Genomic DNA, 24,507 nt, shown 5'->3' with positions numbered 1-24,507 from the left:
CCAGAGAACATGAGGGCAGTCGGCGCATGAAGACAGAACTATTGGTACAGATGGACGGCTTGGCAAAAACAGATGACTTGGTCTTCTTACTAGCCGCGTCAAATATTCCATGGTTAGTTTTCAGTTGCAGCTGTTCTGTGTGTGTGTGTGTGTGTGTGTGTGTGTGTGTTTGCTCGTTTACTTTTATTGAGGATTTCTTTGGTTTGTTTATTTCACTGTCAGAATGTTTTTATTTCAAACAAAGAACATTTGTGATTTTCAGGGAACTGGACCATGCGATGTTGCGACGGTTAGAGAAACGCATCTTGGTGGACCTGCCGACGTTTGAAGCACGACGAGCAATGTTCATACACCACTTGCCGCCCATTGTATGCTCCAAGGACGGGGGGCTGGAACTACTGGCTGAGCTTGACTATGACATGCTTGGAGTGGTATGTGCTTGAAACCAGTGCTGCATTGTGTTACTGTTTTGTAGTGTGTGAGATTGCATTCTTCTTCTCATTCGCTCATGAAGTGTTTTGGTACGTGGTGCAGCAGTTAGGCACCGTATGGGTCCAGCACCTCCGCTTTTGACCACGGACGTTTATCAGGGGTCCATCCCCATAGAGATTGCATTAGGGGCACCGGTAGCTCCTTTGTAGAGCACCGGACTTGTGATCCTTGTGTCATAGGTTCCAATTAAGGACGGGACGTACACAGGTCAACTTTACGTGCAGATTCGAACAGCATCCATGTCCTAACCTAGTGTCACCACTGTGGTCTGTGAAAGACCTGGGTACGTTGTGCAGGTTGCTTATCACACCTTAACGTACAATCATCTGAGTAAAGAACTCTTTTCCCCCGAGTTGAAAGGAAGTCTGTATTAAAATTGTGCATGTTCTAGTCAGATACCCTGGAATTTACCAACAGAAATGAATGTAAGGTAAGATTTTTGTCTGCAAGTGAAAGGCATGGCAAAATCAGCACACACAAACAAGTAGATCTAACTCGACATGTCCGCAAAGTTGTACCTTGTCAAACATTCTGTTCTCTTGGGGCTATTGACAATATCGTTATTGAAACAATCACTGTGCACATAGAAATTTAAAGAGCAAATCTTGAAAATAATTATTTAACTTGGCGCTATGCGCTTCTTTCAATAATTCATTTTCTCAATTTGCTCTATAAATAGCTTTGTACACCGTGATGTTTCAATAACTTAAATAATCCATGAAAAGTCTGATTGTTATGTTTTAGCAGTCAGAATTGTAAGCCTTTTTAGCTACAATTTTCATTCACTATTTTTATATGTAAGTCTTCATTTCCATTTCTAGTATTTATTGGAAAGTTGTCTTTTTACTAACAGTCTAGAAGATGTTATAAACATTGTGAGTGTTATTTTTCTTTTATTCCATCTAATAGGAGATACCACTGACAGAAACAAAAAGTAGCAAAAGGAGGTCCCAAAGTGACTGATAGAAGTTTTTGACTGCATTTCTGCACTGCTCCTTTTTACATTTAGTCAAGTTTTGACTAAATGATTTAACATAGAGGGGGGAATAGAGACGAGGGTCATGGTGTGTGTGTGTGTGTGTGTGTGTGTGTGTGTGTGTGTGTGTAGAGCGATTCAGAGTAAACTACTGGACCGATCTTTATGAAATTTTTCATGAGAGTTCCTGGGTATGATATCCCCAGACGTTTTTTTTCAGTTTTTCGATAAATGTCTTTGATGATGTCATATCCGGCATTTTGTAAAAGTTGAGGCGGCACAGTCACACCCTCATTTTTCAATCAAATTGATTGAAATTTTGGCCAAGCAATCTTCGACGAAAGCCGGACTTTGGTATTGCATTTCAGCTTGGAGGCTTAAAAATTAATTAATGACTTTGGTTATTAAAAATCTGAAAATTGTAATTAAATTTTTTTTGTTATAAAACAATCCAAAATTACGTTTATCGTATACTTCATCATGTTCTGATTCCAAAAACATATAAATATGTTATATTCGGATTAAAAACAATCTCTGAAAATTAAAAATATAAAAATTATGATTAAAATTAAATTTCCGAAATCGATTTAAAAACAATTTCATCTTATTCCTTGTCGGTTCCTGATTCCAAAAACATATAGATATGATATGTTTGAATTAAAAACACGTTCAGAGAGTTAAAAAGAATAGAGATATAGAAAAGCGTGCTATCCTCCTCAGCGCAACCGCTACCGCGCTTTTCTGGATTGTTAATTTCACTGCCTTTGCCCCGAGCGGTGGACAGACAATGCTACGAGTGTACGGTCTTGCGGAAAAAATGCAATGCGTTCAGTTTCATTCTGTGAGTTTGACTAAATGTTGTATTTTCGCCTTACGCGACTTGTTTCTTTCTTTGTTATTCTACTTGTCTTTTTTGTCACCAGAAAACAGAAGGTTACTCTGGTTCTGACATCAAGCTTGTGAGCAAGGAAGCGGCCATGAGACCTGTCAGAAAAATCTTCACTGCCTTGGAAAACCACTCAGAAGGTATGGAATCCAATGTGGTTGTGTTTTGCAAACGTTTGTGTGTGTGTGTGTGTGTGCGCATGTGTACATGCGTCAGTGTATGGTTTGTGCGTGTGTGTTGGTCTAATGAGCCAATAATTTTCTTGTAAACTGACGTTAATTTAATTTCGGTTTTAACATTCCAACTGATATTAATTTTCTTGTTTTCAGGTGAAGAACTTCACATAACGCTGGACACAATACAGACACATGATGTTCTGTCCGCCATTGAAAGAACCAAACCATCAGCTAAACTTCTGAAAGACAAATACAGTCGCTGGCAGCGAGAATACGAGTCCGTCTGAGTGTTGTTTAAACACACTGTTCTTGTTGCAGTTGTGTGTTTCCTGTGTGTGCTTTTGTGTGTGTTGCAAACATGATGCAGACTGTCTATAGTTTTCTGCAGTCTTGAAAACTTTACAAGTGCTGATGTTTGCTAGCACAGAAGAGTACTTGTACTTTGAATGTTATGAATCTGCGTGTGTTTCAAAACTGTTAAGGGTTTGTTATCTCTGCGTGTATATGCATTTGCGTGTGTGTGTGTGTGTGTGTGTGTGTGTGTGTGTGTGTGTGTGTGTGTGTGTGAATGACAAAGTGGGAATTTGAAGAAACGTGTACCGTTGAAACAGCAATAATGCATCTCTATAATATTAAACCATGTGATACTGATAATAAAACAGATCTGAAGAACTACTTTTTGTGTTGGGATTTTTTTGTAATAAAATTGGCTCAGAGGTTTGCTCTTTTTTATTTTACAGAAAATGGCGACAGACTGTTCCAATATAAATCATTTTGCAAGTGTTAGTTTGGATCGTCCAGGAATTGATAATTTTGTATGATTTGGTCAAGGCAGTTTTGTTAACCAGACAACAATTCTTTTGGTTGATGTTTAAAAAAAATGAATTAAGACAAGATAATTTATGCAAAATATTTGACAATGTTGACATGTCTGTGGTGTAATTTGAGTAGCAGAGGTTTACTGTGCATTTTGTTGAAAATGTTTTTAATTGTTGTAAATAGTATTTACAAGCACAACTGTCCTCACTGCAAGTCTCCGTACACTCTCCGCAATCCCCCACCAACCCCGAGCCCCCCCCCCCCCCCCCCCCCCCCCCCTCTACTTTTTTCATCTTTTCCTTTTATTTTTGTAGTAGGGATACGTTTCTGAATTAGATTCATGTGGAGACAACCCACTCAATAAATGCAAGTGATAAGCAACATTTGAAATGAATAAATGCAATTATCAAATTGTTGCCATTGTGATATGTTGTGAAAGTGATTTGAGAGGTATATTTCTCTGACCATGGATCAGACATTCCAAATGAAAAATGTTTGCATGTTCTGTGCATATTTAACTGGCTGTCGAGAGTGTTCATGCTTTACAAATCACATGAAATGTCAGTGATCCATTTCAACAATTCAGTATTAATGTATTGAAGATTACAGTTACCTAAGAATTTTCTTTCTGATTGTTTCTATTTGTGAATGTTTTCACGTGTGCATGTTTTTTCTGACAATGTGAGAAAGAGAGAAACGAGAATAATAATGTGCAACTGAGAGGGGTGTGGTATGAGAATGTTTACATTGTTTTAATTTTGTTTGCATTATGTTTATGAAAAAAGCAAGTTGAGGATTAGATCAAGAAATGATGCTTTTCATGTCACTGTTTTCTGTTTTGAAATGTGTTGGGCTTGAAGACATATGATGGACTTGCGATTGCTGAAAACAAAGCATCTTTTTTAAAGAAATACTTTAAGTAAAATATCCACAATATTTGTTAGCCTGAAAATGAGTGAATTTAAGCATCCACAAAATCTGCATAAAAGAAATTGTTACAAATGCAACATATTAAAATAAAGGCCATTTTGAATATTTATTTTGATTATTCTAATTATATGTTAGATTACAACCCAGTTTGTGTTTGAAAAAGATTCATCGATCAATATTTATGTCAAGAAAATGACTCGACCAACATCACCAGAAATGTTTTGGAATTTTTTTTTTCAAAGGAGGCAGTTGTTTTTTCTTTCTTAGGCATTTCATGGGCTTCAATTACCTAAGTGTTTGCATTTTAGCCTCATGGCTTTTGCTGCTTAAATGTCTTTGATATTTTTCCGTCTGTGTTAAAAGGCAAAACTTGAGGTACAATTTGCATTTTGTTGGCTTAAATTCTGCTACACATCATGTCGACATGTGTACACTGTTGCTTGGCTTTTTTTTTCTCGTTACTTACCGTCCTGACAATGATAAAGATGTTTATTTATATTGCGTGGGGTGCAGAATTAAATGCACATACCTCGCTGCTATAAGTTGAAGTAGAATCATGAAGAGTTTTTTTTAAAATGAATATCCTTTTCCGTCCACTGGTTCTTTGCCAGTAATGTGCTTTTTGAATACCTCTGTCGTGTCATTTTGTAAGCATGAAATGATGTCAGGGTCATGTGTAAAGTAGTTGATATATTTATAACTGTTCTGAGAATTGGATGCAGTGGAATATCTACAGAAATGTAATCATTCAGAACAAAACTGTGGAAATACTTCAACTTTATGCAAATGTTTTGCCCTGATTTTGACAAACAATATTTTCTAACCGTTTTGCAGTGGCAATTTAATAATACAGTTGATTGGCTGATTAAATGTGCTGGTGCATGTGTGTGTCTGTGTGTAGGACAGAGATTTATTTTGTTCAGTGGATGGAAATGATTGCATGTTCTGCTCAAATGTTTGTACTTGTTGATAGTTGAACCATTCCGGTACGTAGATTTTGACCGCTTTTGGATTAAATCTCGTAAGCTTAAAGAATTACACTGTGTGATTCAATGTATTGTTGTCTGCAAGAGCATGTTTACGGTTGAATTATTTTAGTCACCACCTTTTACTTGTCTAATTTACATTTGTTGTGAAAATGTCTGACATCCCAAAACAAGGCGAAAGTTTGTTGCAAAGCAACGTTTACTACATGTAACTTCAACACACACACACACACACACACACACACACACACACACACACACACACACACACACACACACACACACACACACACACACACACAAAATCAACAACAAGTTTCTGAGAAAGAAAGTGTTGCATTAAAGTTTATTGTACAGTATGTGGAAATGCAGGGAGGTAATTACTACAGGGACAGTGACGATTCACACCTCCTCCACTCTGTAGATACTGATGGCACCTGCCGTACTGCTGACTGCCACCACGGTTGTCTGACCCTGGTCCTCAAAAGTGCTGAGAGACGGGGGGGAAAAAAGCAATTTTGCGGTTAGACCGAGGATCTTGTGATTGCACAGGTCATGCTGGCACGTTTGTACACAGAATTATACAATAAAGACATTTAAGCCTCAATCGTAAATGTTGTTATGTCGGGCGAACGATGTACTCCTGTATTCTGAATTGGTTTATTCCTATTCAACAGGCTTCTGTGTCAGCATTTGGTCTAGAATAGGGCGACATATTTGGGTTATTCTCAGACAGCTTAGTCTGGAACCAAAATACCCCGGATGTCTAGCCAGCACCGAACGTGTGGCACAATTTTATAGCTCCAGTTTTCTTCAATTTGTCTAGCTATACTAGTCACCTTGGTTTTGCTCGACCTACAACACTAGTCATAGCAGTTTCAATTTAAACCCCAAAAACAACAACAACAAAAAACAACAATAAGCGCATGTATATAACCCCATCAGTATCATTACCAAACGGAGTTCTTATCTGGTCTCCTCTATCGAGCAAACTTGTAAAAACAAAATCAAACCAACCAACAAATGTACACACAGACACACACAAAAGTTGCAAACGTTGCCTGGCAACACTCACAGGAGATCCGTGATGTGCGGCTCGCCCACAGCGTCACTGTCCATGGCATACGCCTCAGTCCAGGACAGGCCGGGCTGACCACGACGCACGAAGCCCTCAAAGTTGACCACTGGCCCCGAGGTGACCGAGTAGGTGTAGAGTCCTCCCGTCACGCCGTTAGCGATGACCACTAGAGAGGTGCTGTCACTGCGTTGCACGACCGCAATGTTGGATGGTTGTGGACCCTGGCACCCAAAGCAAGGATGATTATCATCTAATGAGTCAAAGTCAAGAATAAAAGCTTAAAAGTTCATCCTTCAAGTAATTGCACCATTACTGATACAATAACAAAAGGCCAAGGAAAAAAAAGGAGATTCATTTTATGCACTGCGTTGCACGACCGCAATGTTGGATGGTTGTGGACCCTGGAAACCAAAGCAAGGATGATTAGCATCTAATGAGGAGATTTGCGCGTGCTTCAAGCCAAAGCCAAGGATAACAGATTATTAAACGTCCATCCTTCAAGTAATTGCACCATTACTGATACAACAATGAAGGGCTAAGGAAAAAAGGAGATTCATTTTAGCGTTTGAAAAAAAGAAACAAGAAAAATATAGTTGAGGGGCTGTTGAAATGTCGGATTAGAATAAGATTCAAACCCATAAGACGGGTTAAGGGTTTAGATTTTTCCGATCTCCCAGGTCAACTTATGTGCAGACCTGCTAGTGCCTTATCCCCCTTCGTGTGTACAATCAAGCACAAGACCAAGTGCGCACGGAAAAGATCCTGTAATCCATGTCAGAGTTCGGCGGGTTATAGAAACTCGAAAATACCCAGCATGTTTCTCCCGAATGGCTGGGTAAAAACGGTCATACACGAACAAATCCACTCGTGCAAAAACATGAGTGAACGTGGGAGTTTCAGACCATGAACGAAGAAGAAGAAGAAGAAGAAACCCATAAGACGGAGGTGTACCTCCTAAAGCCGTCGATGACTGAGAGAAGCAGGCTCACTTGGATTCATTTCATTTCATTTTCGTCGCTGTGTCCAAATCGGGTGGGCTGTGGCTTATGCATGACCATTCCATCCCCCCCCCCCCCCCCCCCAGACAATTGTCAAGGTTATATTCTTGAACATTAGGAAAGCGAGAGGGAATGAGTAGTAAGTGCCGAGACACACACCACGAGTCTGCGAGCAGAGAGGGAGAGAATGAGGCAGAGAGAAATACAGACAGACAGACAGACAGACAGACAGAGACAAACACAGAGTGACACTGAGACTAACAGACAAATCAAGCAAGCTAACAACTTAATATAAGCCAGCAAATAATTAAAACAAGCAATAACAAACCAAAACAAGTCGCGTAAGGCGAAAATACAATATTTAGTCAAGTAGCTGTCGAACTCACAGAATGAAACTGAACGCAATGCCATTTTTCAGCAAGACCGTATACTCGTAGCATCGTCAGTCCACCGCTCATGGCAAAGGCAGTGAAATTGACAAGAAGAGCGGGGTAGTAGTTGCGCTAAGAAGGATAGCACGCTTTTCTGTACCTCTCTTTGTTTTAACTTTCTGAGCGTGTTTTTAATCCAAACATATCATATCTATATGTTTTTGGAATCAGGAACCGACAAGGAATAAGATGAAAGGGTTTTTAAATTGATTTGGACAATTTAATTTTGATAATAATTTTTATAGATGTAGCCGTGTGGAGATTTCACGGCCACTGTCTTTGCTTTTCTCTGCCAAGCCCTGTCCCGTTTATTCCCCGTGAGGCGACCATGTGTGTATCACTGTATGTCTTTGTTCCAGCGTCGCGGACGACGCTGGTATCTGTGGTTGGGAAGAACGTGCCTGTGGAGAATTAGTCTCCAAGCCAAAGCGCGCGGACTCTCCAAGCCAAAACAATTTCAAAGCTGAAAAAAAATGTACAATTTACGCGAAACGATTAAACACAGCTTTCGGGTGTTTTTTTTAATCTAAGATGTACATAAATATACCACTCCGACCATAAGGAAAAGAAAAAAAGACACACACAAAAAAAGACCGAGAGGAGCCGAGTCAATCCGAGACCAACCGAGAGGACGTGTTTCGCGCCGTTTCGACGTCGTTTGTTCAGATGCGGCCGGTTGGATCAGTTGCGGTCATACAGGGGCGCCTTGCACAAGAAAAGATCTTCAACAATCCCGATCATCATCATGGTACAATAATGTTTTGTGCGCCCCCATGTATGTGTTCTGTGCTAATAATGCACGGTTGTGAAATGTCCGTACACATTTTGTGGCACTATGTAATTGTTAGTGCATCCTCCTGCGGATGCTTCGTGCTAAAAATGCACTTCCATTAAAATATTGTACGCTCATGTCAGTAATATATTTTCAATTGTTTCTCTGTCAATTTCAAGTGTTTGTTTCCAATTACTTCAGTATCTCCCTGTTGCAATTCCAGGTGATTCATTATGCATGTGCCAATTTGAGGTGTTTAATTCTGATTCCTGTATTTACAGTGTAAAATTAAAACTATTGTTTTCAAACATTCCTATGACACCTGGTAATGGTTCTGTGGTTTTGTTTTTAATTTGTATTTTGTTTTTCTGCAATAAATATTTGAAATGGATCTGAGGCCGACTTACTACTTTTAGCACTCTTTTTCACCACATTCCCACGTACAGATATTGCAATATCAACTCTTCCTTTCTACCTGTTTCAAACAAGCTCTATTTTTTAATTAAAAAGTTGTTACTAAATGTCTTAACATAGAGGGGGGAATCGAGACGAGGGTCTTGGTGTATGTGCGTGTGTGTGTGTGTGTGTGTGTGTGTGTGTGTGTGTGTGTGTGTGTGTGTGTGTGTGTGTGTGTGTGTGTCTGTCTGTGTGTGTGTGTGTAGAACGATTCAGACTAAACTACTGGACCGATCTTTATGAAATTTGACATGAGACTTCCTGGGAATGATATTCCAGGACGTTTTATATATTTTTTTAATTTTTATAAACGTCTTTTATGACGTCATATCCGGCTTTTTTGTACAAGTTGAGGCTGCACTGTCACACCCTCATTTTTCAATCAAATTGATTGAAATTTTGGCCAAGCAATCTTCGACGAAGGCCGGACTTCCGTATTGCATTTCAGTTTGGTGGCTTAAAAATTAATTAATGACTTTGGTCATTAAAAATCTGAAAATTGTAAAAAAATAAATAAATTATAAAACGATTCAAATTTACGTTCATCTTATTCTTCATCCTTTTCTGATTCCAAAAACATATAAATATGTTATATTTGGATTAAAAACAAGCTCTGAAAATTATGATCAAAATTAAATTTCCGAAATCGTTTTAAAATCTATTTCATCTTATTCCTTGTCGGTTCCTGATTCCAAAAACATATAGATATGATATGTTTGGATTAAAAACACGCTCAGAAAGTTAAAACGAAGAGAGGTACAGTAAAGCGTGTTATGAAGCACAGCGCAACCGTTACCGCGCCAAACAGGCTCGTCACTTTCACTGCCTTTTGCACTAGCGGCGGACTACGTTCAGTTTCATTCTGTGAGTTCCACAGCTTCACTAAATGTAGTAATTTCGCCTTACGCGACTTGTTTTTTCTTGTGGCTGTTTGATCAATTCATAGCAAGCATTGACTGAAATAAACAATTTATATATCCAGCACAACATGCAATTCATTGACTTTTGACCCTAACCTTTTAACACTTCCCAAAATAAATCTTTGGTGGACATTGCATCGACGCTGTTCATTTTGAATGAACATTTTTCTTGTTGTACTTGTGCTTAGGATGCTGTGTCGTGGTTGGTTGAATGTTTACATGCTGATTGGTTAATTCGTATTGTGCGCGCGCATTCGGCCCCCGATAGCGTGAGGCGGTCAGTCTGACCCGTGACGCGAAGGTGACAAGACCCTGGGCGGTCTGTGTGTGTGTGTTGAGTGATTTGAGACCGGCGATTTGTTGAACGGCCCCGCCATAACTTCGTTTGTTTAATTCTGCATTGAAGAGTGAACTGTAAGTAGAGTTTGGTTCTTGTTTGTATTATTGTATTTGCTAGGTTTGATCAGGCCTATGATGTGTTATGAGCGTGTGATTGATGCATTGGTGTGCAAGTACTATGTGTTAGCCATTTTGATCGGCAGTATAGTGACGTCATAGCGTCTGTTTCGTTGTTTTGCCCCTAACGCTACTTACACGCTAACAATGTTCACTGTCACGCTTCGATATCCGTGATCGTTTGTTTAGGGAATTAGGTTTGTCTCTCCTTTCTTCCCCTTCCTTTTTATTTCAGCTTAACAGCTGAGTATTTGTTATCGTTATGAACATTTCCTTTGCGCTTCATTGTGTCATGTTCTTATGTTGTTTTCCTTTCTTTTTCATGTGTCTGCAGACACTGCCTTCTGGTGTATTTTAATAAAGACATGTTAGATCAACCTCTGTCTCGGCGTCTCATGTGAATACTTCCTGGCCTTCCCCCCTTCCACTCCACCTTATCACAAATGGCGCTGCGCAGCAGGGTTCAGGAAGTAGAGACGCCATAATTAACATCAGAAGGCAGTGTAGGAGGTACTCGGCGTATCAAAGATGGCGGTCGACGTGGCTCCTAGACCGCAGTGGCAAATGTTTTCCCCTCCCAGGCTTCCCCTCTTCACTAGCGGCGAAGATGGCTGTTCACTAGACGACTTCGTTACGGAGGCTCGTCGCATCATTGCCCACTTCAACCTGGGGGCACTGGGCGGCGAAACTGCTGAATGGCTGATCCAGTCACTTGCTGGGCCAGCCAGGAGGGAGGTAAATCTGCATCCCCCACAGGAGACCGCCACTGCCAACTTTGTATTGAACATCTTGCAAGACACTTTTGGAGATCACACCTGCGTGGTTGCACAGATGTCAGCGTTCTATGAGCGCAACCAGAGTCAAGAGGAAAGCGTTCTTGACTATGCCCACGCATTGCAGGCTACCCAGATGAAGGTTAACGCTGTGGAACCTGATACCCTTAAGGATATTACCCTCCGAGGTCATTTTATCAATGGACTTTGTTTGTCTGAGTTGAGACGGGATCTGAGGGAGTTTGCTAGAAAGCGTGAGGGTGCATCTTTTGCTGTAGTGCGAGCGGAAGCTCTCAGATGGATGGGAGAGGACTTTGAGTTAGTGAAGCAAGCTGCTGCAGAGGAAAGTTCTGCTTTGAACGAAATGCATGTAGAAGTCAGTGCGCTGGCGGCGAAATCCACACAGCTGTCAGTCGAAATGAATCATCGTGTGCCTGCCGTTCCCAAAGTTGCCTCAGGGAAGTTACTACCATCTTCGAAACCACGCTGCTGGATTTGTGGCCGCAGCGGGCATCTCCAGAGCAGGTGCCCAGCGAAGCGTCCAGTGTGCAAGCAGCCGTTGTCATGGCGACAGCCTAGTGAGCCATACTGTGTAGGTCATAGGCTAGCAGTCATCCGACAAGTTCTACGAGAGCAGGCCAGCCAGACGGATCTTGTGTCTGCTGGAAGTCAAAGTCAGGAGACAGTTCCACCCCCTGTGAAGCTAGCAGACGCTGAGCAGCCTTGTGAGTCCGAGTGTAATCCTTTCCCCTGTTCCCCCGCTCCCGTTAGGCTACCCCCGCGTCCACTCCGGAGAACTTTCTTCCCTAAGCTGGTGATCTGACCATGACCTTTCTACACTTGTGTTAAGACAGAAAGAAACAGTTGGTGCACCGATAAGCAATCAAGGTTCTCTCCTACTGTTATATCTGAATCAAGACTGGAGTTTTATATTAGCATCTATAGTCATTGGCTCATGTGGTTTGGTTGATTTTGCTTAAATGGTTTGTGTGACTTGCGTGTCAACTTTTATTGTTCAATGCTAATTTTGGTTACTCGTCGATGTTTTGTTCCTTCTACGTTTGTATTGCGTTGTAATGTCACGTTCAGCTCGTCCTGGGGCGTTCAATCTGCGAGGCCGCAGTTTGTTAAAGAGTTGGGGGGGATGTAGCCGTGTGGAGATTTCACGGCCACTGTCTTTGCTTTTCTCTGCCAATCCCTGTCCCGTTTATTCCCCGTGAGGCGACCATGTGTGTATCACTGTATGCCTTTGTTGTACTTGTGCTTAGGATGCATGTGTCGTGGTTGGTTGAATGTTTACATGCTGATTGGTTAATTCGTATTGTGCGCGCGCATTCGGCCCCCGATAGCGTGAGGCGGTCAGTCTGACCCGTGACGCGAAGGTGACAAGACCCTGGGCGGTCTGTGTGTGTGTGTTGAGTGATTTGAGACCGGCGATTTGTTGAACGGCCCCGCCATAACTTCGTTTGTTTAATTCTGCATTGAAGAGTGAACTGTAAGTAGAGTTTGGTTCTTGTTTGTATTATTGTATTTGCTAGGTTTGATCAGGCCTATGATGTGTTATGAGCGTGTGATTGATGCATTGGTGTGCAAGTACTATGTGTTAGCCATTTTGATCGGCAGTATAGTGACGTCATAGCGTCTGTTTCGTTGTTTTGCCCCTAACGCTACTTACACGCTAACAATGTTCACTGTCACGCTTCGATATCCGTGATCGTTTGTTTAGGGAATTAGGTTTGTCTCTCCTTTCTTCCCCTTCCTTTTTATTTCAGCTTAACAGCTGAGTATTTGTTATCGTTATGAACATTTCCTTTGCGCTTCATTGTGTCATGTTCTTATGTTGTTTTCCTTTCTTTTTCATGTGTCTGCAGACACTGCCTTCTGGTGTATTTTAATAAAGACATGTTAGATCAACCTCTGTCTCGGCGTCTCATGTGAATACTTCCTGGCCTTCCCCCCTTCCACTCCACCTTATCACATATATTTAATTTTCAGAGCTTGTTTTTAATCCAAATATAACATATTTATATGTTTTTGGAATCAGCAATTGATGAAGAATAAGATAAACGTAAATTTGGATCGTTTTATAAATTTTTATTTTTTTTTACAATTTTCAGATTTTTAATGACCAAAGTCATTAATTAATTTTTAAGCCACCAAGCTGAAATGCAATACCGAAGTCCGGGCTTCGTCGAAGATTACTTGACCAAAATTTCAACCAATTTGGTTGAAAAATGAGGGCGTGACAGTGCCACCTCAACTTTCACGAAAAGCCGGATATGACGTCTTCTTCTTCTTCTTGTTGCCGCTACACGTGGAGACCAGTCCAATTGAGAAATGTAGTGGTCATCTGCAGGGACGCCGCCGTGCCGTACAGCTTATCCTGGATGGGGGTCGGCTCCGGCCACATCTTCCTTCTCAACAACTGGAAGTTCCCGCAGTCTTGTAGGATGTGGTGGGTGTCCTGCTCTGCTTCTTCACAGGGACACATCGGGGATGGCACAACTTTCAGCTTTGAGTGGAGGTGTTTGTTCAGCCTGTTGTGCCCTGTTCGCAGCCTAAAGATGGTAACCTGCTCTGGTCTTGTGAGCAGGTGAAGGCTGTCTTTTTGAGCCGGGGTTCGGAACAGGGCTTTAGTGATGGTATTTAGCTCGGCAAGGCTCACGGCGTTGTCTTCTTGTTCTTTTTTTGCACCGGATTTTGCCAGGTCATCGGCTTTCTCATTTCCCTCTATGCCGCAGTGTGAGGGGATCCACTGAAGCACTGTCCGTAGGCTCTTGATGTTGTTGAGGGCCTTCTTCAATGAGGGTTGACTGTCACTGTTATAGGCTTGCAGCACAGAGAGGGCGTCTGTTAGGAAGACGACATTTGTGTTGTGGTCTGCTCTTGTCGCGATGGTGTGTGCTGCCTGAATGAGAGCGTCTACCTCTGCCTTGTAGTTGGTGCAGTAAAGGCCGGTCGGAAGCGTCTCTTCCGTCCGTTCTCCACCGGGGTATTGGATGTGGACCCCAGCTCCTCCACTTTTGACGGCATTTGTGGCTGAGCCGTCCGTATACACCCGGATCCAGGCATCATCAGGGTATCTTTCCTCAAGCGTTGCCAACGTCAGGGCTTTCAAGGCTTGGTCGCTATGTTCACCTTTGTTGTTGATATGGGGTATTGTTGTTTGGACAGTGACAGTTTCTTCTCTATCTTCCCAAGGTGGGGCGTCGAGGGAAAAGGAGATGGGAATGACCTGGTTAGGGAGGGTTTCTTGGTGCTTCCTGTTCAGTGCTCTGGCCTCCACAGCAAAGCTTGATCTTTTTAGTCTGCCTGATGATAGCGTTTGGAGCCTTTCTTTCATTGGGTGGTTCTCTGAGCATCTGAATTTGTTGGCCTCAAAGACATTTATCAAAAAAATGAAAAAAACGTTCGGGGATTTCATACCCAGGAACTCTCATGTCAAATTTCATAAAGATCGGTCCAGTAGTTTAGTCTGAATCGCTCTACACACACACACACACAGACACACACACACACACACGCACACACACACGCACATACACCACGACCCTCGTTTCGATTCCCCCTCGATGTTAAAATATTTAGTCAAAATTGACTAAATATAAAAACAAGAAAACACAACAACAAAAACAACACACACACAATCACAGACAAACACTGAACAGTGGCATTTTCTCACCTGTTCAGGCGAGGCCCTGTCGACCTGCGAGGACTGCGCGGTGCTGTAGCCTCCAACCTTGGCGTTGAAGATGGCCTTCTGCGGCTCCGTGGCGTCTAGACTCGTGTAGTAGCGCTCAAAGTCGTCGCCGCTGTCGAAGACGCGAGACATCGTTGCAGGGTCTATGATGGAGAAGCCGCGACCGCCGTATGTGCAGACGAAGTCGTAACCCTGGCTGTCAAGTCAAGTCAACTCTGTTAGCTCAAACATAAGAACTTTCAGTGGTGATGCGTACAGATTACTGCGTGAGAGATAAGAGCAAAAGAGTGCTCAAGAGAGTGCCTATGTATCTGGACAATAAGTTTGCTTGCACACGCATTACGAGTCGGCTTTTGTTGCGGTTTTGAATGCTTTTTTTGCGACAAAACGAGCCGATTTTGCAACAAGGTAGACAGGAACAAAATGGTTTTGTTGTTGATGTTGAATATTTAAAGCATATTTATGAACACTCCAGGTCAAAAGTAGATTTAGAAACAGTCCAAGTCCTTTGCCTAAAAAATATCCCACCCGGCCACCAACAACAACAATTTCTGAATGAAAATTGTTTAACTTCTGTATTACCTGTCTCGCCAGCCCTCCTCTGAGTCACATGATGTCGGCTTCGCGGAGTTACTTTATTTCAATGCATACCTAATCACTGATTAGATCAGTTTATGTCACCTAAAAATGACAAATAACTTACAACGCTGAGTCCCATCCGTCAGAACTCTGCCTGAGTTTGCTCACACTCAGTCGACCTGGAGAACGCACAAAGCAAAGTAAATAAGTTGTCCGGAATATCTAACTTTTGTGATATTCATGGAATTAGCTTCCGTGTTTTTCTAAATAGTCCGAAAAGTATTTGACTGCGCACGCACGCACGCACGCAACGTAACGCTCGCACGCACGCACGCAACGTAACGCTCGCACGCACGCACGCACGCACGCAAACTCGCACGCACGCACACACACACACACACACACGCACACACACACGCACGCACGCACACAAACTCTCTCTCTCTCTCTCTCTCTCTCTCTCTCTCTCTCTCTCTCTCTCTCTCTCTCTCTCTCTCTCTCTCTGCAAGAACATTTCTAAACACAGACACCTTCACCGAGCGAACTGCAGATTTAAAAAAAAAGAAAAAAAGTATAAACTAACCAATTTCGGCGTTGCTGTTCATGTCAGAGTCAAGCTGTTGTACCTCAGCCGCTGTGAGCCCATCTGCAAAAGCTGCACAAATAATAGAAGAGTGATTTTCCTATGTGTTTTCCACTGACAAAAACCTGCCTGAGAACTCCTTTAAATTTATGTTATTTAAAAAACCTGTGTGACTTCAACACAGACCGGGAGGTTCGTTTCGGGGGACACACAGAATGAAAACGTTGCTTTTTCCCCATTCATTTCTGTCTTTGGTGAGCTTCACCGAGTGTTTGCCATGCTGAGGCCGGTCTGTTCTTTCACACTGACAAATCAGTGCCGGTTACCACACTTACACGTACGCACGCACGCTCGCACGCACGCACACGTATCCACACACGCATGCACACAAGCACACACACAGACACATAAAACACACACACTCTCTCTCTCTTTCTCTCCCTCTCTTTCTCTCTCTCTTTGTCTGTCTGTCAGTCTTTCTCTCTGACTGTCTCTCTCTCTCTCTTTCTCTCTGTGTCTCTCTATCTCACTCACGCTGATTCCAGTTCCTAGCAGTGGAGCTCTCGTCAAAGGAACAAGAGGAGAGGGAGTATTTCCTGATGGAGCCAGCGTCAGCCGTCACCAGCCACAGTTTGCCGTCCACATAGACACCGTCCAGGTCCCGGGGCTGGTAGAAACTCTGCAGCATGCGTGACTTCAGGTTCAGACCTGTTAAAAGAATGTATCTTACATACGTGAGAGAGACCACTCGTGAGATAACAATATCGTTCAAACCACACGTGTGTATACCATGTAAATGAGGTCGTGTCAAATTAGTCTGGCAGGGACCTGCTTTTCCACTGCTTATGATGTCAAAGTCACCGAGACAAACGTCATTTGCTCGTGCTGTTTTCCCTGGAAGAGTTTCCAGAACTAACACGTCACGCTACACTTTCTAAATAGTAACGGTTTTTTTATTTGACGTTAAAGATTGCACGAGACTATATGTGTCTTTGGAAGAGATCGAGGTTTCAGAAGAAGCGTCTTCAATTTAGACACCTCGACTGCGGGACGTTTTGAGTAAAATACACGTGTAAGTACAGTATGTAGGATAAACAGAATACTACATGGCTTGCTGAATCTGACCAGATTTACACTCATTGCTTTTTCAAATATTGAAAAGCTCGCTTTCGCTCGCAATTCAATATTTAAATCAAAACTTGACTAAATGTAAAAAGCAACTCGTGTAAATCTGGGACGACACAGCAAGCCATGTAGTATTCTCAATGTTGATATTGCTGCTTAATCAATTAATCATTATTGCGAAAATGGCAGTTACAGCGAACACAGTTTTCTCTGAAAAAACGTTCTTGCTGAGTCAGTCTGACTTTGAAGGGAACCTGCATTCACTTCTTTTATCTGATATTTTATCTTTTTTGGGGGGTGCTCTTATAGAAATCGAATAATGTACTTCGACATTAGCACGTACATCGCCGGAATTTGCATAAATGTCATGTATTTGCATATTTGACACATAATTTATTTGCATACATTTGCATACATGCCATGCATGACTTTTCTGCTATTAAGGCGGCTTTGCTACAGAGACAAGCTTGATCGTTCTTGCTGCTATTTCCAAAGAAAACACGCGGATGACAACTCGCATAACGTAATGTTGTAAGACACAATCATTTTCATCTCGAAATAAAAGCTCACACGTTGTAATAACCGAGGATCGAGAAGAAAACAACCCCAATTGGTTCACTGAGTAACTGTCATCTCTCTTCATATGCATTCTCGGCGGAAAACGTATTATAAATACTGGGCATCTAAAGATGCACGAACCTCCATCATCGTAGGAGCCATCCAAGCCGAAGGAAGACCAGTCCTTCCTGCCTAAGTCATAGTACTGCATTTTGGCGAATGGGTCCGACATGTTCAGGGTGCCCATGGCATTGTTGTCCTGTAAGAGTACATCAGGATATATCGTCCTATCCCAAACATGTTCAGATCAAATTCAAAAAACAATTCAAGATCAGCAGAATGACAGTAAGCTATAGCCAGAGGGAGAAGACATACATACAGCTAGTTGTTTCACAAGATCAATGGACAGACGGACGAACATACTAGGGAAAAGACAAACAGGTGAGTAGGCAAACAGGTCGAAAGGCGCGCAAGCAGGGCAATAGGGTATTAGTACACCACCTTTTTGGCACACACACACACACACACACACCCACACACACACACCCACACATACACACACACACCCACACACACACACACACACACACACACACACACACACACACACACACACACACACACACACACACACACACAGCAACAACGAAAAGAAGAGGTGGATGAGGATGACGACAACGAGTAGAAGAAGATAAGCTCACGTGGATTAGCTTGCATGGATTCAAAGCAAATAATTTCCTCTTTGAATTGCAGCAAGATGATTGCCTCCCCCTAAAGACCATTTTCTCAGTTTTGGTGTAATTTTTGTTAACCTTGTATGTTCTGATTTTAATTGAATTTTTTAAAATCAATTCCTCTGGTAGTCAAGGGGTCAAAAAAAGCATGCTTAAAAAACGGAAGACCGAGGACTGAGAAGAACACTGTACATTGTACTATTCTCCCCCACCTACCGACCTGGAAGACGACGAAGGCGATGTCGTTCCTGTCGACATAGACGGCCTTGGGCTCGAGGTCCTGCACCCTGGACGAGCGTTCCGTGGAGTCGCCGTCTCCCTCACACTGCTGGAAGATGTAGCGCACGTTGGCTGCCTCCAGGTCGCTCTCGCTGAACACGGGCAAAGGGAAGAGAAGAATATTAATGTCCTACAGGCACGAGGTTACGCCTCTTAAGGACTAGCCTGAAGGGAAACGACTGACTGTTGGCTTTAAACGTGTGTACATTTCTACTGTTATATTGTTAAAACAGAGACAAAAGGACACCCTTTCTATTTACATTGTAGAATGCTTCATTACAAAAAAGGTTAATTTTGACACATGTATAGGAAAGGTTAAACTTCCGACGGTTCCGCTTTTCAGATTAAATTGTAGTCTAATATTTGCGTGCACTGCACGAGGCAGCAGAAAAACGGATAATACAGAAATTAGTTTTTCTTTCCCACGAAGAACGAACTACCACTGCGACAATAGAGTCGTTGTATTCATTTACCTGTTACCATTCAAGCAGACTTGGGACGCACTCGAGCATGGAATCAAACGTAAACGGAAAGCGAATGGAACGAGCTCAGATTGGAAGCATGAGCCTTCTTAGTCGTAAATTGTTCTTCCTGGACCCCTCTCCCCCCAGCCCCCCCTCCGCCCCCCTCCGCCCCCCCTCCCCCCCCCCCCCCCGCAACTAAAATCTCTGACGACAGGTAAGTTTGCTGCAAGGTAACAAGGTAAATGCTCAGGTCTCACATGATGGGCACGGTGATCTTGTCGACGTTGTTGCCGAAGCTCGGGATGAGGATGTCCATGGTGGCAGGAGGGTCGGTGAAGATGCCGTTGACCTCGTGCGGGTTGCCCTCCGAGAGGACGAGCAGCTCCGAGCAGTCCCGCTTCCACCCCATGTCTCGCGGGTCAAACCCCTCCACTGTGGCCAACATACATCCATAGAACGCGCGCGCACGTGTGTGTGTGTGTGTGTGTGTGTGTGTGTGTGTGTGTGTGTGTGTGTGTGTGTGTGTGTGTGTGTGTGTGTGTGTGTGTGTGTGTGACTTTGTGTGTGTGTGTTTTGATATCTGTGTCCAAATTAATGGCGGTTGCTTTCCCAAATGTTAGCAGCTCTGATCAGTCGTCTTTCTTGTAGCTCTTCAGTGTCTCCTGGGTCAAACCCATTCATTATGTGAACATAACAGAACATAATGTGAACATAGAACATAATGTGAACATAACAGAACATAATGTGAACATAGAACATAATGTGAACATAACAGGACATAATGATGATTGTTGCAAGAGAAGACCAGCAGATCGAAATAGTTGTTCTTTCGAAACGATTGACTTTCAACACGGAAAAGAACAGGATAAATCGAACAGATGAAAACAAAGTCGATCTTCATATTACAGATTTTCCCTTGTCTCACGACGGTTTTAAACCATCCCCATCATATGCTCGAAAGGAGTACCCTAAAGCCTTTGAAATTGGAAACCAAACATGCTATCCACTGACCCGTGGCGTGTGCTTTGAGGTTGACCAGAGGCCCGTCATAGTTTGTGGAGTCAAACAGCTGGAACAGGTAGACATGCGACTTTTCCAGTTGCCCCACAGACTCGAAAGAAATGGCCAGGAACTCGCGGTTTGTACCACCTCGACACACTGTCAGCGCAAAATGAGAGCGTCAGGGACAGGGATAGTGTTCACAGGTAATATCCTCAACATTATCAATACAGTGGATCCTCCCATAACGACCCCTCCTGATAACGACACCCCCGGTTTTGCGACCGATTATCGGGGTTCGGATGCCTTTCACACAGTATGGTATCACATTTATCAATAATAATAGTAATAATAATACGAGAATTTATCAATCGCACATATCTCACCACAAGGCGACTCAAGGCGCACTCATACACATTTCGCATTAACAACTCAAGCACACTCACATACACTTACGCATACATTGTTACTTTGCTTGAATGGAATGGGTACATGTTTACTGAAAACTACAACATTTCGTTTGTGCGTTTGTACGTGGTGATAACATTTTCTTATGTGCTTTACCGATACAAATGTGAAAAAGGAAAATAAATGGTATAAAGGTGGTCAGACCGATTGTTTTTTTTTAAAAACTTCGTTTGACAGATACTTTTAAATTTTGTTATTGCGTCACTAGGCTACTTATGAAGGGTTTAAATTAGGCAGACAAATAGGTTAGTGGGCAGGCGAGATAGCCAGACAGCCACGCAGAAACCCGGACACACAAAGAGACATTCAACAACCCCTTGAAGCTGTCAGGCAGACCCAAGTTGACAATGTTGAAGACCTTGCTGGCGATAAACCGGGGGCTGTTGAGACAGACAGACAGATAGACAGCCAGCCAGCAAGCCAGTCAGCCAGCCAGCCAGCCAAACCTGACTAACCCATGACGCTGTCCGGCAGGCCCGTGATAACCATCTGGAAGTACTTGCTGGCGATGAGCTTGGGGCTGTTGTGACACACAGACAGACAGACAGACAGATGAGACAGCCACCCAGCCAGCCTGCCAGCACTAACCCTTGACGCTGTCCGGCAGGCCCATGTTGACCATCTGGAAGTACTTGCTGGCGATGAGCTGGGGGGTGTTGGGGTCCGTCATGTTGACGATGTGCAGCAAGTCCGCCTTGTAGCCTGCACGTGCACAACACACAAGGACCCACAGTGGTAACAACGTATGAAACAATACATCGACAAGTGACAACACGCATTCAGCAGTCCGTCTTTGGTCTGGTTAAAACGTTGGCAATGCTAATCTCTTGTGTAAAATTTGTAAGTTCATAGGGTAGGGAGCGTTGGTCAAATCACGTGCGTCTTTCCTTAATTTAAACGAACAAACAAATAAACAAACAAACATACATGATTCCCATGAGGTCTATAAAAGGTAGAGAAAGTAGCAAAGAAAAACAAGGGGAGAAAGAAAGAACAAAAGAAAGAAAGAAAAAAAGGATCAATTAAACAAAAAACAACAAAACAAACAAACAAACACGCATACAAACAAACAAACAAACAAACAAACAAACAAACAAACAAACACACAAACAAACAAACAAGCAAGCAAACAAACAAACAAACAAACAAACAAACAAAATAAATGTGACAGTTGACGTAACAAACCAATGACGTAAAGGTAATTTTCTTGGTTGTCATATGACGCCTTGTTGGCGGCGCCATTGTTGACGGTATAACGGTTGTTCCTGTCCGGCAGTTTGAGGAAGGGGCCTGGTTGCAGCACGAATTTTGACCACGCTGTCGCGGCCAGGAACAGAGGCAGCAGCAGGCAGAGGTACCCCATGTCCAGCAGCTGTTAACATGACAGCCAGCGAGAAAGCACATGAACAAGTGGCAACAATGACAAAACTCGGAATTTGAGAACAAAATATCATGAAGGGATCGGGCTGCTCTATGTTCATTGGCAAGAGAGAGAGAGAGAGAGAGAGAGAGAGAGAGAGAGAGAGAGAGAGAGAGAGAGAGAGAGAGAGAGAGAGAGAGAGAGAGAGAGAGAGAGAGAGAGAGACACAGAGAGAGAGAGAGACAGAGACAGAGACAAAGACAGAGACAGAGACAGAGACAAAGACAGAGACTGAGAGACAGGGAGAGTCAGAGACAGAGACAGAGAAAGAGAGATGAAGACATACCGTCATACGTATGTTAAGAACAATGGAAAGCTGAATGGACGATGAAAACAGAATCTGTTCCTCTTTTTAAAAGCGTAGTCGAAACGATTCAGCTCTCAAGTTGTAATTATCTATATATGTCTTCGTCCAACTTGTTTCACTGATAGTTCTAGAGTAAGAGAGGCCCTAAAATGAATACTGAGTCTGACTGAAAAAGTCGGTGCTGAAGAAGAATTAAGAACAAATCGCGTAAGGCGAAATTACTACATTTAGTCAAGCTGTGGAACTCACAGAATGAAACTGAACGTAGTCCGCCGCTAGTGCAAAAGGCAGTGAAAGTGACGAGCCTGTTTGGCGCGGTAGCGGTTGCGCTGTGCTTCATAGCACGCTTATTTACTGTACCTCTCTTCGTTTTAACTTTCTGAGCGTGTTTTTAATCCAAACATATCATATCTATATGTTTTTGGAATCAGGAACCGACAAGGAATAAGATGAAAGTGTTTTTAAATTGATTTCGAAAATTTAATTTTGATCATAATTTTTATATTTTTAATTTTCAGAGCTTGTTTTTAATCCAAATATAACATATTTATATGTTTTTGGAATCAGGAAATGATGAAGAATAAGATGAACGTAAATTTGGATCGTTTTATAATTTTTTTAAATTTTTTTTACAATTTTCAGATTTTTAATGACCAAAGTCATTAATTAATTTTTAAGCCACCAAGCTGAAATGCAATACCGAAGTCCGGCCTTCGTCGAAGATTGCTTGGCCAAAATTTCAATCAATTTGATTGAAAAATGAGGGTGTGACAGTGCCGCCTCAACTTTTACAAAAAGCCGGATATGACGTCATCAAAGACATTTATCGAAAAAAATCCAAAAAAATCCGGGGATATCATACCCAGGAACTCTCATGTAAAATTTCATAAAGATCGGCCGAGTAGTTTAGTCTGAATCGCTCTACACACACACACACGCACAGACAGACAGACAGACACACACACACACACATACACCACGACCCTCGTCTCGATTCCCCCTCTATGTTAAAACATTTAGTCAAAACTTGACTAAATGTACAAAACGATACAATGAAAACAATTCAAAACTTTCCCTTGCCTAAAACTTCGACTTTTTGTCTACTTTTGTCTGCTGTAACCGAACTGTGTGCAATATAAGCACAATTGTTTACATTATTGATGCGGTTTCCAACATATTCATGCTCATATTCACGTGTGAATATTATTGTTTCTATACATATTTCAATCTACCCGCAAGAAAGTCGATATAAATTTAGTTACAAGGAGATTTAGAAATATAAAACTTACCTTCTATGTTCGAGTCAGCGGTAAGTAGAAAAAAAATCAGCCTATTTGAAAAAGTTCTTGAATCGTAAAGAAAGATCTTATCTTTTTTTTTTTTTTTTATCTCAAAAGAGAAATAGGGCAGTTAGGAACACACAGCCGACTACTGTCCTAAAAACGTTTTACTGGGACTTTCTGTATCATGCTGTTTTTGGTGTGACATTTTGACCTTTTATTTGTAATCACGATGTCCGGGTCATCCGATACAAAAGAGCAAGATGACCTCTAACGTCAGAAAAAGAAGAAATAATTACAGGATTGTGTCCAGATAAAGCGAAACACATGTTTTAACCCATAATCATATTCCCAAGTAGAACACTTTTGGGGGGAACTATTGCTGTGTGTGTTCGTTCGTCCGCGCATGTGTGCTTGTGTTGGTACGTGTGTGTATGCGGGCTTGCGTAGGTGCGTGTGTGTATGTGTGCTTGTTTGGGTGCGTGCGTGTGCTTGTTTGGGTGCGTGTGTGTGCTTGTGTAGGTACGTGTGTGTGCTTGCGTAGGTGTGTTTGTGTGCTTGTGTAGGTGCATGTGTATGCTTGTGTAGGTGCTTGTGTGTGCTTGTGTAGGTGCGTGTGTGTGCTTGTGTAGGTGCGTGCGTGTGCTTGTGTGTTCTTGTGTAGGTGCGTGTGTGTGCTTGTGTAGGTGCGTGTGTGTGCTTGTGTAGGTGCGTGTGTGTGCTTGTGTAGGGGCGTGTGTGCTTGTGTATAGGTGCGTGGGGGTATGTGTGCTTGTGTAGGTGCGTGTGTGTATGTGTGCTTGTGTAGGGGCGTGTGTGTGCTTGTGTATAGGTGCGTGTGTGTATGTGTGCTTGAGTAGGT

The 24,507-nt window shown here is 42.5% G+C and overlaps 2 protein-coding genes across 10 annotated transcripts in view; one reads left to right on the top strand and one right to left on the bottom strand.

The window, feature by feature from the left end:
- LOC138978350 (katanin p60 ATPase-containing subunit A-like 2) overlaps positions 1-5,314 on the top strand; it is a 39,184-nt gene extending 33,870 nt beyond the window's left edge. For all 8 annotated transcript variants that reach the window (XM_070351083.1, XM_070351101.1, XM_070351074.1 and 5 more), the window contains 4 exons: positions 5-112; positions 263-431; positions 2,392-2,494; positions 2,684-5,314. In XM_070351083.1, the coding sequence (XP_070207184.1) occupies positions 5-112; positions 263-431; positions 2,392-2,494; positions 2,684-2,817 (514 nt within the window). In that variant the 3' untranslated portion in view covers positions 2,818-5,314. The remainder of the gene's footprint in view (positions 1-4; positions 113-262; positions 432-2,391; positions 2,495-2,683) is intronic.
- A 278-nt stretch (positions 5,315-5,592) lies between these two features.
- On the bottom strand, positions 5,593-23,746 carry LOC138978399 (uncharacterized). Of its 2 annotated transcripts, XM_070351133.1 has the most exons (13): positions 23,656-23,737; positions 21,824-22,008; positions 21,227-21,340; positions 20,183-20,329; positions 19,429-19,603; positions 18,649-18,799; positions 17,836-17,953; positions 16,546-16,719; positions 16,012-16,083; positions 15,553-15,607; positions 14,832-15,045; positions 6,341-6,564; positions 5,593-5,755 (listed from the first exon to the last, which is right to left on the bottom strand). In XM_070351133.1, the coding sequence occupies exons 2-13, from the start codon at positions 21,999-22,001 to the stop codon at positions 5,668-5,670; spliced, it is 1,710 nt and encodes a 569-aa protein (XP_070207234.1). In that variant the 5' UTR covers positions 22,002-22,008; positions 23,656-23,737; the 3' UTR covers positions 5,593-5,667. The 2 variants fall into 2 exon arrangements, with proteins under 2 accessions (XP_070207234.1, XP_070207242.1); XM_070351141.1 differs by lacking the exons at positions 5,593-5,755; positions 6,341-6,564 and adding an exon at positions 6,685-6,744 and having other exon boundaries at positions 21,824-22,010; positions 23,655-23,746.
- Positions 23,747-24,507: the final 761 nt, after the last annotated feature.

This window comes from Littorina saxatilis, linkage group LG1, assembly GCF_037325665.1.
Source record: "Littorina saxatilis isolate snail1 linkage group LG1, US_GU_Lsax_2.0, whole genome shotgun sequence".
Taxonomy (NCBI): Eukaryota; Metazoa; Mollusca; class Gastropoda; order Littorinimorpha; family Littorinidae; genus Littorina; species Littorina saxatilis.
Note: the sequence above shows the minus strand (reverse complement) of the source record. Positions and strands in the feature narration are given on the sequence as shown.

Bases quoted from the DNA above. Each gene is read 5' to 3' on its own strand.
- LOC138978399 (XM_070351133.1), bottom strand. From the start codon at position 22,001: ATGGGGTACCTCTGCCTGCTGCTGCCTCTGTTCCTGGCCGCGACAGCG. The intron at 18,800-19,428 runs GTGAGACCTGAG...GCCCGTGTTCAG, and splicing joins AAGATCACCGTGCCCATCAT to CGAGAGCGACCTGGAGGCAG. The intron at 5,756-6,340 runs GTGAGTGTTGCC...CCCGTCTCTCAG, and splicing joins CCGCACATCACGGATCTCCT to CACTTTTGAGGACCAGGGTC.